General features: G+C 49.6%; 1 protein-coding gene across 3 annotated transcripts in view; it reads right to left on the bottom strand.

Annotated features, from left to right (window-relative positions):
- Window positions 1-5,288: 5,288 nt before the first annotated feature.
- The window catches only part of CHCHD6 (coiled-coil-helix-coiled-coil-helix domain containing 6), a 115,943-nt gene continuing 107,038 nt past the window's right edge, over window positions 5,289-14,193 (bottom strand). Inside the window, exon 9 of one of the 3 annotated variants that reach the window (XM_074914567.1) lies at window positions 5,289-5,871. In XM_074914567.1, coding sequence (XP_074770668.1) covers window positions 5,848-5,871 — 24 coding nt within the window. In that variant the 3' untranslated portion in view covers window positions 5,289-5,847. The remainder of the gene's footprint in view (window positions 5,872-14,193) is intronic. The other 2 variants (XM_074914565.1, XM_074914566.1) reach the window with 2 other exon arrangements.

Here is a 14,193-nt window from a genome sequence, read left to right as displayed (position 1 = left end):
GCCTCAGCTGGTGCCCGTTACAGAAACTAGCTCAAGCAGTTCAAGGACTAAATATTAAAAAAATGGTTAAAAAAAATAAATTGCCAGATAGGCCCATCCCAGCTCCACTGAGAGATGGGGAGAACGTCCCGCCCTGCCCCTGTGAGAAAGCAACCGTTTGGACGGCCAGAGCTGGTGATATTCTCCTTGCCTGCGAGGTTTAAGTTACCCTTTCGCACACGTCAGGGTACGTGCCCAGGCTGATGACACACCTGGATCAAAACAAGCCTCCTTAGATCCGAGATGGATCCTGGGACGAGCAGCCTTCCGCTTGGCTGCCCAGCTCAGGAGGGAGCCCCCGGGCCCAGGCAGAGGGCACGGCTGGAGCGTGGCCACGCGGGCACAGAGACCTCTCAGCCACGTCCCCCCGGCGCAGCCCAGCACGCACACGGCTGCGGAGGGACCTCACCGGGTCGGGGACAAACACCCTCACCGAGTCACCTCCCGCCTCCCCGCGAGCGACAGGCTGAGGGACTCCCAGCACCCAGAAAACAGCAGCTGCCTCAGAGCAGGTACAACTCCGGTAAAACAAGCCCTTTCTGTTACAGAAAAAATGGGAAAGGACCAAAGGCAGAGAACCCAGGAGGTCACTGAGCCTCCAGCGTGATGCTCAGGAAGCCACTAACCACAGCGAGGCTGCACGAACCCTCCTGCAGCAGGTCCTTGCCCTTGGCCACCTCCCCCTGCAGTCTGGGTGACCCAATCATCCTTCCTGGTCTAAACAGTGAAGATAACATTTTTATTTAATTTTAATTCTGTAGAGGAGGGAGTAGGAAGTGTATAGGACTGAACTGCATGCACCAGTCTGCCGTGAATGTTAGCAGTAGATGGGAACAAAGACAACTTACCCTGCCACAATCCAACATTAACTCAGTATTCAAAAAGGATTTTGAAATGAAAGCTTTAAGGGATCCATAAGACAGGACAGCAGACCTTAACTCTCCAAAAAGAGCCACGTGAGCCAAAGGGCTTTGTTTGGGCTCATGCGAATTAGAAAACCTGCTCCAAAGAAATCAGAAATTATATTTATTTCTAAAAAAACTTTCTGAAAACCAAGGAGGATGCAAAGTAGGAATCCAAAGGAGGCTCCTGCACTCCCTGGGACAGCAAGTCTTCCACGCAACAGCTCCCACAAAAAGCAACACAGGGCAGCAGGAGCCCGACACGAGTCCTATCAGCATCTCACAGCACACTGCACAAATGAAACGCCTGGATCAAGCACAAGCTACTCCACTGAGTGCAAGCAGGAAGAGCATCTAATTTACGCCATTCACAAGGGGAAACCAGCTCCAGGCGTAGTTTGTTACATAGCCCAGAGGGAGCAGTTGATTTCATCTTCAACTTGGAAACAAAAGTTTGTTTGCTGCTCTGCCGAGGAAGGCGACAAAGGAAAGTTCTCTGCCATGTGCTGACCTCTATAAAAAGAGTCTGAAAAGAGCACATGTGTCATTAAATCCAAGATACACTTCTGACACAGAGCCCTCCTGAGACCAGTGGCTGCTCCATTTGCTCCCTCTGGCTTTGCCCCAGGCTGCGCCACTACCCCCCTGGCAGCTAATTACACACGGGGGGGGGAGATGGAGGGGGGTCATTGCCTCCCCCAACAACCTCAGCACGAGGGGGACTGCTGGTCCAGGCCAATCACTTCAGTCTGCATCACCCTTTGCTCTCCAAAGGCATCGGCCTGGGAGGAGCCACCACACCCCCCAGGAGCAGCGTGATAAGGCTGAGAGATAAGGAGGGCAGGCGGGTAGTTGAGGAATATCCCACCCACCTTCTCCAAGGATAAAAGAGAAAGGGAGCAGGTGGGGGGCCTACGAGCCTGCAGGACTCTGATGGCACTTCAGGCTCCCATGGGTTTCGGAAAAAAGGCTGATAAACTCCACAGTGCTGGGTGACACGGCTGCCCGGGGTGGCCAAAAGAGCTGCTGCAGTTGTAGGCTGAATTTTATCCAGGTACACCCAGTTACAGCAACTCTTAGAGGGAGTGGGAGGGAACCAGTGGAGAGTCCTTGTACCTATACTGCTGCTAACCCCAAAAGACCAAGTCACCTGGCAAAGACAACAACATGGTCCTGAGAGGCGTACAGGACTGGCAATGAGGCGTTTTAGGGAATCAGACATAAACAATTTATCAACAAGCTACAGACAAACACTTTTAACCAGTTTGGAAATAAAAAAAAAAAAAACAACCAGCAACTTGAAAGACAAATTGAAAAATTCTGCTTGGAAAAGGAGCACACAGCATGAGATCACAGGATTCAGCAGACTATAAAATAGGAAATGAGACTTACTCTTCCCCTACAGCTACACAAAACCCTCCTACATAGATTACAGATGCGCTTGGCAATTGCCTCCCTCCTCCAGCCTCTCCCGTTATGGACAAGGCAGAGTTGGTAGAAGCCTGAACGCAGAGAGGATATTAGATAAAGCATCTTGCAAAGCCGAGTGTGAAATATTAACAACAGGAGGCAATGGGTTGTGTTTTTATGCAAGATCACAAATTTGGCGCTCAGAGAGCCTGAGATGTTCTTGCACGCTGGAATCTCAAAGTGCTTGTTGAACGTTTTACTTAAAAAGCTGTTGAAGCCTACTGGAAAATTTCTGTGTTCTGTTATTTGCTGTACCTTCTCTAACTTCGTTGGGTTTGTTCTTTTTCCTTCCTGCAACACTAAAATTATTCATGAATAGAAAGGTTGTTCCTTCCATTCATCCGGCCAGCTTTAAAACAATTCAGACTTGCCAAGCGGGCACTCCGCAAGGCTGCATTGTCACACGAACTTACTGCAGCTGCGCACGTTGCACCCGAATTACCGGCTGCATTTGTACACAAGAACGACCCACTTCGCACAGCAGAACTGCAACAACCAGGCAGCCCAAATGGACCCCCAGTACCGCACCTGACCGGCACCCAGCACTGGGCAGGTTTGGTTCTAGTCACAGATATTCCCTGATACCAAAGAGCCCCCTTTTACCAGCATCACAGCTGCTGCCCCTACCCTACCTCAGTCCGGCCTGTGGAGGAAACTGCCTCCAATTCAGCTTCTACAATAGATTCAGACCTTGTTTATGCTGCTGTCCTGGTTGCCCATTAACGCCAGCCGCGATGGTAGCCGTGTGATAAGGACATCTATTGAGCACTGGACGCCAGGCTCCAGGAATAATGATCTCTGCCACTTCGGAGCGTAACTGACACCTGCTGTCACAATCTTGCATGAACAAAAATTCATGCTCTGAATAGCCAACAAGCAGTCAAGGAGAAACGTAAGGAGACGGAGCCTAAGAGAAGATGCAGGGCTTCTTCCTTCCTTTCAAGGGCTCGGTAGTACAGGAGCAGCAAAGACCGGGAGAGAAAACACTCACTTGAGAAGCTATGTTACCTGTACATTTTTTACTCAGACGGCAGCCAAGGCTCTGCAAACTGAACTTCATCTTCAGCAATTTCCCATCAACGCCTCTTCTCATCTTTTTCTTTCCCCAGGCTGAGATACCTGAGCTGATGATTAGGGCAACGGCAGCAACAAACTGCTCCTGGGCACTTGGAAACACTGAAGGCAAGGGGCTGCCTGGGAGGCAGATGGGACCACAGTCCCCACACACACCATCACCAAGAAGTTTGTAGACATTCATCACAGAGCAAGCTAAAATCAAACCCAACCCGGCAGGACAGAGGAGTTTCCCACTTCAAGGCTACACGATGAAGTAACGTCTGTCCTCGGAGACTACCCGAGGCTGAGAGTCAGGCAAGGCAGGACTGAACCGCGGTGACAGGCAAGAGGGGTATTTTCAGCTAATAAGCAAGCAGTCCCTCATCTGGAGGTACTGGATGGCCTTAGAGTGCCACTTTGTCCTTGCTGGGCTGCGAAACAGCAGCAGTGCACCTGGCCAACACTGGCTGGAGACGTTACGTTTATGATTTTATGGCTGTTTTTTTTTCCCCCTACCCTCTATCAATTGAGTTCACTGACTGAATGATCACATCTGTTTATGTTCCACAGACACCTGCGTATCTTGAGATGACAGCAACTCCCTGAATGCTGTAATCAGTTATTTCTCAACAGAGGAATTGCCAATTTGGTAAATAAAGCTCATTATAAAAGAACATGAAAATGTATTACAGTTGCCTAACAGAGAAAATTGTCCAGTGCCGCCAAATAATCAGCCCTGGCATCACAGTCTCCCCCCAATTTAGGGCAGCTGAGATAATGACATGTAAATTACTCATGCCAAAGAAACACTGGATAGGGGCAAGAGGAAAATGAGGAAGAGACAAAATAGGTATTTTTCTCTTCAGACCAACAATAATATAAAATCTAATCAGGAGCAGCCCCAGGTGCGTGCAGAGTCGGGAGGTTCGCAGCACTGTAGAACCTGGCTATCCCAAACAGCAGCAGCAAAAGCTCACCCAGCACTGCTACACACAGATCCGAGGGCACCAAGTGTCCTACTTTGGTTTGGGAAACTTGCCCTTCCTCCATCGGGGACAGCAAGTTTGACCTGCACAGTGATAAAAAGCTGGAATTTTTGCCAGATCTGAGAATAACGGATGAGCCACGGAGAAGCAAACATCACTTCTGAGGAGGAAGAGCGTTGTGGCATCGGCTCTCCACAAGAAGGAAAGGATTGTGTTGCTTTAATGAAGATGTAAAGCACTAAGTTGCTGCCTAAAGAAAAAAGAGACGAAGCAGAGCATAACACAGAAAACAATTCTCTGCCCTCCTCGTTCGTTTTCATAAACACTGCATTAAACTCTGACATGACCTCCAAAAATCCATGTTCACATTCTTCAGAAACTGTCAGATACAGACACACGAGCAGCAAACGCTGCCAGAGGAGCAGCTTTAGCCAGAGTTACCAAGCCAGACCCGCTCCCCGGGTTTGGTGGTGGGTCCTCTGCAAACCTCTGCGAGGACAGAATGCCAGAGGCACCCAGCTCCCACGGCCCTCGGCTCCGCACACCAGGCTGAAAGGCAGACAAAGCAGGAACTGCACACGAGAGCTGGTGCAAAGGAAGATAACTTGGGCTCTGCAAAGGTTTTTTCAGCATGATTCACCAACACCAGTTCCCCTCAGCCAGGACCCTGCACTCTTCCAAGTATTTTCAAATAAGCCAAAGTCATTCAGCCCAGGATCAAAACGAACAAGTTTTGTGATTTATAAACTGTGACTTGAAATACTTCTATTCCTCGCACTTGTTTGGAGTTTTTGTTGGCATGGGTAGGAGGCGGAAAACAGCAACTGACAAACTCATGGGACTCGAAGTATCTGACAGCACACAGCGACCATTAAACACTTTATTGTTTGGGAGGGAACCTTGGAAAGGAGGAAAAGGCCCACCGGTGTAACCAATGGGAGCAGGCTAGGAACAGTTAATCCTAACAAGCTAGTCAGGGTTACTTCCAAAGGCTTTGGACCCCTTTCCCCAGAGCATATGGACAAAGATAACAGCTCTTGAAACTCAGATGTGGATTGGTGAAACCAAAGCTAGCACAGGGTGAACCAGGCTCGTGCTGAGCAAACCTCCAAGCTACAAGTTGTGCTGGAAGCACCTGGGGTCAGTATGATTCTTTACATTGGAATACAACAAAAAAGGAAGCAATAGCATCCTCCCCTCTCCCAGGACCCTCCTCCTAACTCCAGGAACATCCGCTGAGACCGATACGTGCAGAAATCAGACGAGGAATCATGTCGTTGTCTTGGACCGCGAAGGGCAGAAGGCACCGGTTTTGGTCAGTGTCTATCCAGAAGGATGCTGGGGCTTCCAAGGGCATCTGTGGTCCCTGTCCTCTGCTCTTTGGTGGCTGATGTTTATCTAGAATTAACTAACAGCTCCTAAAGGAAAAAGGAGACAAAGGAAAAGGCAGTAAGTTAGTTATGCAGCTGTGGACACGCAACTGTTTCCTTCAGAAATGAAGGAGTAATGTCAGCAGGGTGAAAATCCCACAGGTTTCACCTCCTGTAAAACACAGGACACTCAAGGGGACAGAGGACCACAGAAACAAGACACCAGGTCATGATATCAAAGGTGAGACTGATTCTGTGAACGAGGATATAGGGTCAGTTGCACATGATTAGGCTTTACAGATGTGAGGGCCTAGGGGAGAGAGAGGCCGTGCTCTCGGGGAAGCCTTGGAGGAGCTGGGTCGCAGGAGTCCGCACAGCTCCACGCCACGTCCCAGCCTCAGCAGGACAGGGAAGCGCTTTGATCAGCTGCCACCAAACGTGCACACGCCATCCCCTCCTCCTGGAAGAGGATCAACGCAAGAGTGAGCACTAGAGAGGGGAGAGGAAGAGCGGGACTCGGAGACTGCCCTAACTCCTGACACGTCTGACAGACTTTATCCTATTAAGACCCAAACCCTCCTAAAATTCAAAGCAACATCATGTCTGCTTTGTTCCCACAGCAACCTCCTGTTTTCTAACTGATCCATCCTCAGATCCCACAGGTATCTGTGCATGAGCCGTGGACTTCCGAGGGATAGAACAAACAGGAGGCTTTTGACCTTTTTAGGATGGAGACTGCAGAGCCTGCTGTGGTCTCTTCCTATTTTTATCTTATCACTCCTACAAAGTCGAAGAAACCAAACCAACAATGCCCTCAGCGGTGGAGAGCACACCTGGCAGCAGCTACAACACCTCTGCCCCTGAGGATCCGGGGTGTGATGTTGGACCCTACTTCAGGTACCGTGCTCCCCGTAACAACCCCTGCTGGTGCAGCCACACCGGCAGCAGCGTCGCAGGGGGCGAGCCCACCAACACGCTGCTTTCTCCTCACACTCTGGAAAGGTGCAGTTCCATTTCCCCGGGTGGACAGAACTCACCCGTGTCTGGAGGGCTCTGCTATGGAAAAGTGACTGAACAGGCAGCTGCACGTGGTCTCACCACCCTGCTTCACTACGGCTGGATCTGAGCTCGGTTCTAACTCTAGACGTTAGCCCTTCTTAGGAGAGAAGCTGTGCTTCCTGGAATGCGAACCAGAAAGCAGAACATCACAAAACAAGGACGCTAGCACACTTGGCGCTATCTCTCAGAGGGCGAGGATGCCGTTTGGGCTACTCCCGCGTAGCAGCCCGATACTTGCTGCCTAACGCCTGCAAGGTCAGTGTATTCAGTCTACACTGACCATGCATCTCCAAAGACAGCCCCATCTCTAACAACAACGAATTGGAAAAGCTTCAAAGGACTCAAGAATAAAGAGAAAATTGTTTGCCAAATTATTTAGACAAAGCTTATCCAGAAATCTGACAAATGAACCATCAATATTACTCGACTGGCTCTAATTTCCCAGGTAATTTTTCTCATCATTAGTGACTTAAAAGTTTTGCACAGAGCAATACATTTTAAAAACTCCAATAGCACTCTCACAAATTGTAATGAGCAAAGCAGCAGCAGCTCGCAATCAATTTTGCAATAAAGTAATTTGCTGTATTCACACTGTAACACTTCAGTGGAGTGTCGAGGAACGCTACATTTTGTGAAAAAGCCACTGATGTGGCCACTCTGTGGTTAACCCCTATGGAAGATAGTGAAACCTTTTTCTTTAGAGTCATTTTAAAGAACATCACGGTTACATAATTCCATGTTCAAAATCATAACTACACATTTTTACTCATTTCAGGAGAAAATGCACCCAGCCAGCACTTAACCTCAATCAATTTTTTCCAGCCTAACCTACCCACATACCAGGGACGCATCAAGCTGGAGACTCACTAACATTCCTTGTGCAAAAGCGTCAGGTTCTGTCTCGCTCTGGATGACTAAACTTTCGCAAAATCTTCTGCACAGTGAGCACGGGACCCAGAACCGACGGGATGCCAGGGGTTTCCTGAGGGAAGCCTCTGAGAACGATACGTCCACCAGCCCACGCTGCTCCCAACAGTGGCCTGACACTATTGCATCTAAGACCAGCCTGTGCTGGATGAAGAAACTAATTAACGTCCCTCCCTCATGAAGATATTGGCGCTGGCGTTCCTGGGGAACGGGAGCACCCCTAGTGCCCACTGCCTGCACAGAGGGAAGGCTTTCCCACCTGTTTCAGACCTTCCTGCTCCCGTGCCAATCCAGATCTCGCAGCATCGGCCAGGCCACCGCCACCCTGAGCCCTCCAGTACCGCTGAGGTTCCATGTACAAAGGAGGTGACACCAGAGTGCAGTCTCTGGCTGTGAACCTCTGCTCCTCCATCCTCTGCAGAACGCGCCGTGCAGCGCAGGAGGGCTCGTGGGCTACCAACGCCGGAGGCCAGAGGCCTCCTCTGCCACCTACCTTCACACGCTGCACAGGACGAGCTCTGCAGGCCTCGTGGCGTGTCCGCCCATCATACCGGTCTATGCTTGTTCGAAGACACGCAGACTTGTTTCCACTGTTCCCAGGCCATCAGTTTATAAACCTGTGGCTAACTACTTAAAAGCACAGTTGCATCAGTTCCATGCCTCACGTGCTGCGTAACGGCACGGAAGGGCACCGTATCTCTAAGACTAAACCCACTCTTTGCTAAGCTAACCATTTACACCAGCTTTTTAATTCCACCTTCCATTGAAACCACGCCAATACAGGTTTGACACCCCTTCATTTCCTTCCAACCTGGAATCCTCCCTGCAAGATGCTGCCAGGTTGCTACAACACTTACCTTGAGCAGAAGGAGCCAGGAAAGGGAAGGAAAAACCTTACCTCTCTTACATGCCCTTATCACTGCACACGCACCAGACAAGTTGCATATGCAATCACAAGCTGCTCCCACACGACAGGATACTCCCAATGGATCGAGTCGAGGCTCAGCCTGAAGAAGTTTGGTGCTTCATGACAAAAGAAGTGCCCCACGGTTGGCATTAGCTGGTCTCTGCTGCAGTCTCAGCAGAACAACTCGGGAAACAAGCAGCCTTGAAGAGGGCACTGCACAGTCTAACGAGAAGGGACAGTACCCTTCTTGCACAGAGAGAGTAGATTATTTTTCATGCCACGGCCAAGGCGATGCCAGGCAGGCACCAGGTTCCAGTCTCAGTGAGCTCCCGCCCAGCGCCTCTACACAAGAACACAGTGTCCACACAAGGGTCCGTACCAAGGCGATTCCTCACAGCTGTGGCTGCAGCACAAACAGAACGTCCATCTGTTCAGTCCTGACAGCAAATCCAGCCGGAGGGCACGCAGCACTCCCCTCCACGCCCCGCCTGGCAAGCGGGACCTTGAGCCACTAACCCATGGTGGCCCGTCACCCCGAGACCCTGCTTGGGAACCAAGAGCGGTCAAACCCGCGGGCGGCTCAGCTGACACAGCCCATCACTTCACAGCACGGGTGGGGAAGCCAGTAGCTTTCCAGTTCTGGTTCCAGTTGAGTGAGGAGAAAGGGTCGAGCTCTGCAAGTAGGTCTGTTCCACACACCTCACCCCTGCTGCGTTCAGTCAACGCCCAACACGGTCCTTCTCCCGCCACAGAGAGCTGAGGCCCTGCTACCAGCATCAGGGCAAGAAAGTCTCAGCAAGATTTTCTAATGCATCGCTCTCTTGTCTTCCTCCTGGTCCTTCCCTGTCAGCTGCATGCCGGCGCAGGAGCTCGGGGCTGCCTGGCGAGCCCGCAGCATCCTCCCCGCCTCCCGCCGTCGCTGGCCAGCTCCGCGCCGCGGCTCCCGGCCCCGCCGGAGGCTCGCAGCCAGTGGAGGAATCTTCCTCTTTGAAAGCCCAGACCCTGAAGAACTTCCTCCCTCAGCGTTTGCCAGAAATGCTGTTTGCCAAGCCTCAGCTGTGCTAAGACATATTTATTCAACCAGCCTTTAGTCTCCCAGGGTAAACTCTGCAAGTTTCCTCCAGCGAGTGCCTTACCTTTGTTCTAATATTCCTTTAAGCAGTTGCACCACAGCGCTCGCACATATGGGCACCGCGTAGCTATGAAGAAATCAGAAAGCAGATCCCCATGATAAATGACTCGGTGCGTTTGGAGTGTCAGTGACGAAGTAGAAATTAATCTCCACAGTTCCTAGTTCCCTGCTGTGTGCAGGCAGCTCTCAAAGCCACAATACCTGTTGGCACACAGCAGACTTCAGTAACGTGACCGCACAACTTTTTCATCTCAGTCTGGAAAGAGGCACCGACAAAATACAAAACTCCTGACCCGTCCTAAGATGGGCGCTCAAGGCCTTTCCACTGGCTAAGGCATTTGTTGCAGGGCTATTAGCACCCCAAAGCGCTGCAAGGGACATTTGAGTCACTTTGGCTTGATGTATGCTGTAGGTATTTTTTGGTTATGTGCAATTTGTTCTGTTACATTCCGGGTATTGGCTATTTTGTGGAGCAGCTGTGCTGACTAATGGATCACAGCACTTCTGTGCCATATAGTCATTGCACAGAAAAGCCTCTCTGTCTCTCTCATCCTTCAGGAGTCCAACAGTTGCTGTCCTTGGGTTTGGAATAAGAAGGGGCAGGAGTATGCCTGGCAGCAACAAAAAAACATTAATTCAAAATGCTATGAAGAGAGTTTTGTTTTCCCTCTTCTCTGTACTGGTGTTAATAGCTTTGCAAAGCAGAGAAGTTCACCCAATGACTTCTTGGCTACTTCCCCAGATGGTGCCTTCAAAGCTGCCTTGACAGCAGAAAAGATGCCTTTCAGAAACTCACCAGGCGCACTGTCAGAACACCCCAGAAAGTGCTTTCACGTGGAAGTCCCCCGGTCTACAGACCCCACCGACAGAGTGCAAGGAACAGAAACAGCCTTTCTGGTTTCCTCTCCCCCCTCCTCACTCTCCTCTGACTCACAAGAGCCGACGCACTGCTGGCTTTGCTCTGCCTTGACACCTCCCCATTGCTCTACATCGCCCAAATATGAAGTTATTTACTGGCACAACTTATCTCCAGCCGTTCTGAGACTCACCTGTTTGTTCATGCATTCTAACATTGATTTTCTCCAGACAATTGTTCTGATCATTGTTCTAACTCGCAGAGAGCTCCTGTCATTAGCCTTGCTTAACAGGAAATGTTTTGCCACTGACTGAGCAGCTCTGCAGTTACTAGACTGCACAAAAAACCATCCCGGTTGGGGGGCTGCGTCCCCCCGCTGAGCTGGTAGCCCCCGACATCGCAGTAGGGAACACGCTCAGTGCTTTTCATTTTGGACATGTGCTAGGAAATACCGGGGCCAGGAGGAACAAACACCGCTCTACAAAGGGTCACTGCTGAAAGGATGGCTGTTAATTAATCGGCATACAAACCGAGGGCAGTTTTTGTTCAATCAATGTTAATTGCATTTAATCTCATTCTCACCATTAAGAAAAGCCACCAGGCCAGGCTGATGTTGCTAGTGCCTGACGCGCAGATTCCACCCACGTTTGGGAGGCAAGGCGGGAGGAGAAAAGTAATGGAAAGAAAAGGAAATAACCCTTCCTCACCCCTTCTGCATCACTGCACAATTTCATCGGGTCTGCTCCATTATTTAAACAATTTTTGTTTTCCAATAACATTACAGAGGAGCTCAAAGGATGAAAATCAGACATGGAGCATTTCACTACTAGTTATTCTTGCTCTCCTGGGTACTAGCTGAGAGCTCTGCTAACCTGCACAGCTCTGGCTGTTGTGCTTCTGTAAAGGGCTGAAATACAGAAAAATCACTTGTGTGAAGCGGTGTCTGCTTTTCAGTCCTGGGCTGGTCCCAACAGACCTGCCAGTGCCCCCCGGGTATGACCTACAGCTGCTGACTGCCACCTTCCAGCAGCTCTGCCCAAGTCTTTCTCCTCGCCTTGCTCCTGACCACAGCTCTGCCACATGCCAAAGCATGCTGAAGTCTGTCTTCCTCTGACGCCTTGTAACACAAAACAGTATTTACTGTTCAACAACCTCTGACCAAATCTGACTCCTAAGTCAGGGCACGTTTGAAGCCCGAACTTCCCAGGTAAACCAGTAGTGCATCCACCGGCCATGTGGCTCTGTCTGGGGACTGTGCCAGCACCTGCCCACCCGCCTGCCTGGGAAACTGGAAGGATCCTCTCGCCTCTCAGGAATCGAGCCTGGGGGCAGAGGGGCAGCTTTTGTAGCACAGGAAGCCCAAGGTGGTGGATTTCACGACTACTGGCTTATTGCTTTTGCAAGTGCCTTGCATTTTTCCAAATCAGTATCAAGAACAATAATATTCAAGACTGGGCTCTGCTGGCGCTTCTCTGGGGCAGCACACGGCGTGTGCCCAAAGCCCACGCTGCAGTTTATCCCGGATTTTCTTTATCCCTCGACGAGTGTTAGTCCCACTCCTCTCACCGCATAAAGTGGACATATCACAAGTGCTGTGAAGGACTGGCTGAGATTTAAGTGGTCTGAAATGGCTCCACTAGACTTGGTCAAGATTGCTTTAAAATCATTTCCTATTAGGACTGTGACCCTCTCTCTTTACAGACAGCATAATGACTCTACCTCAGGGGAAGATAATTACATCTCGCTATCTATACACATCAGAAAGTGTACACTGCAAACAGTACCCTGCCTTTCTGGAACAAGCGAGAGAGGGCAATGCAGGAGGAAGAGGAGATAACGCTGGATGCCCCCCCATCCTGCAACTGGAGTCACCCCAAGTGTTTCACAAGCTCGTGGATTAGCCCCCGGGAGGGATAAAGGGATCCAGAAGGCACAGAGTGTTTCTAAAGCAGAACAACGACAACTTGTACAAATCCAGCTCTGGTTTTGTGAGGATTAAAATGAACTTCACCCAACTGTGAATATCCGTTTCCAGAGCCAAAAGGAATGGAAAACCACTTACTGATGCAACAGCATTTCATTATTTCAAATCCTAAGCCCAATGCTTCCAAAAATTAAGGACAGGCAACAGTAATGTTATTGCTAGGGGACATCGGTTGCAGGGATTTAACTGCTAAACTCCCAAGTCATGCTCTGAGCACAACGTGATGAAAACAGTATACACAAATAAATTAAACTTCTCTATACTCTCACTCCTGCTCTTGCTACCAGCCTCCAGGATAATCAGTGGGAAAATAAAAGGAAAAAAATAATCCCAGAAGCCAAGAGACTTTGGATTAAGTTGTATAAATGACCTGTTACCTCCTAACACAAGGAAGAAAGAAATGCAATAAATACCTGCAAAGCCATTCCAGTATTTTGGATTAAATGGATTACAGAAATGGAAAGTACATGATGCAAGATGTTATAAAACAAGACGCCAGGGAAGTGCAGGAATTTGAATCAGGCTGGCAAATGATCCCTATGGACTATTGAGGAAAATTAATAGAAAGAAGGGGTAGAGAAAGGATACAGTAAGAATACTGACTGATGAACACTGTTGTTAGGACATGGAAATTCAGGATGTCAGACTTCCACTTAAATCTACTTCAGTCCTGAAACAAAAATAGCAAATCCTGCTGTTAAAAAGCACTGGAAGTAGAAAAGTCAGACATGCCAAGCCTCATTTCAGGATAGGTTTCCCTTGTGCATCCCTCAAGATTGAAGTTTGTGACTTTAATTATTCCTGGAACATTGTGTATATAGGGATTCAATGCAGGGATTACTAGCAGGATCCTTGTTATAAGTGCCACTTCTCAAACAAATTACACTTCACTGGGTGTCAGTAACATACACAAGAAAACAAATTAGATAAAGGCAGCAGGACTGCAAGATACAGATCTGGTGCAAGGAAATTTCACAAGGTCACCCAGAAAGATAAAGACACTTAGAATATAAACTCCTCCAACATTTCTAATTCCACAGCGCCTTAAAGCTTCCCACGACCCAGACACAACACACCTTCAACACCCCACACAAGTCTGAGACCAAGCCTAGGTGAGACACGCTTTCCTGTGAAGAAATGCCATCAGGGCAGGAGTGGAGGAAAAGAGAGACAGGAGGTAGAAAGAGCAACCCCAGCTGCCTCTGACCAGGCAGGGACCACCCTGCCCCATCCCTCGCTCCGACTGCTCACAGCCAAGCGCAGCGGCTGGGAGAAGCCAGGGAGAGAGGATGGCGCTTCGTCTGGGGGCAGACAGAGCAGCTCCGTGGCTGCAGGGCTTCTTCCCAAGCTGATCCCAACTTTACATACTGCATTTTGCCTCTCCAGCTCTCATCCTGGAGCACATTATTAACCTGCACTAGTTCTAACGAGCATGTCTTTAACTCCAGGAATTTTCATGAAGATGGAAGCACAGGAAAGTCCAGTCCTTGGGCAGAGCGCAAAGA

The sequence above is a fragment of the Athene noctua genome, chromosome 10 (assembly GCF_965140245.1).
Source record: "Athene noctua chromosome 10, bAthNoc1.hap1.1, whole genome shotgun sequence".
Classification (NCBI taxonomy): domain Eukaryota; kingdom Metazoa; phylum Chordata; class Aves; order Strigiformes; family Strigidae; genus Athene; species Athene noctua.
This window is presented reverse-complemented; position numbering and strand designations above follow the sequence as displayed.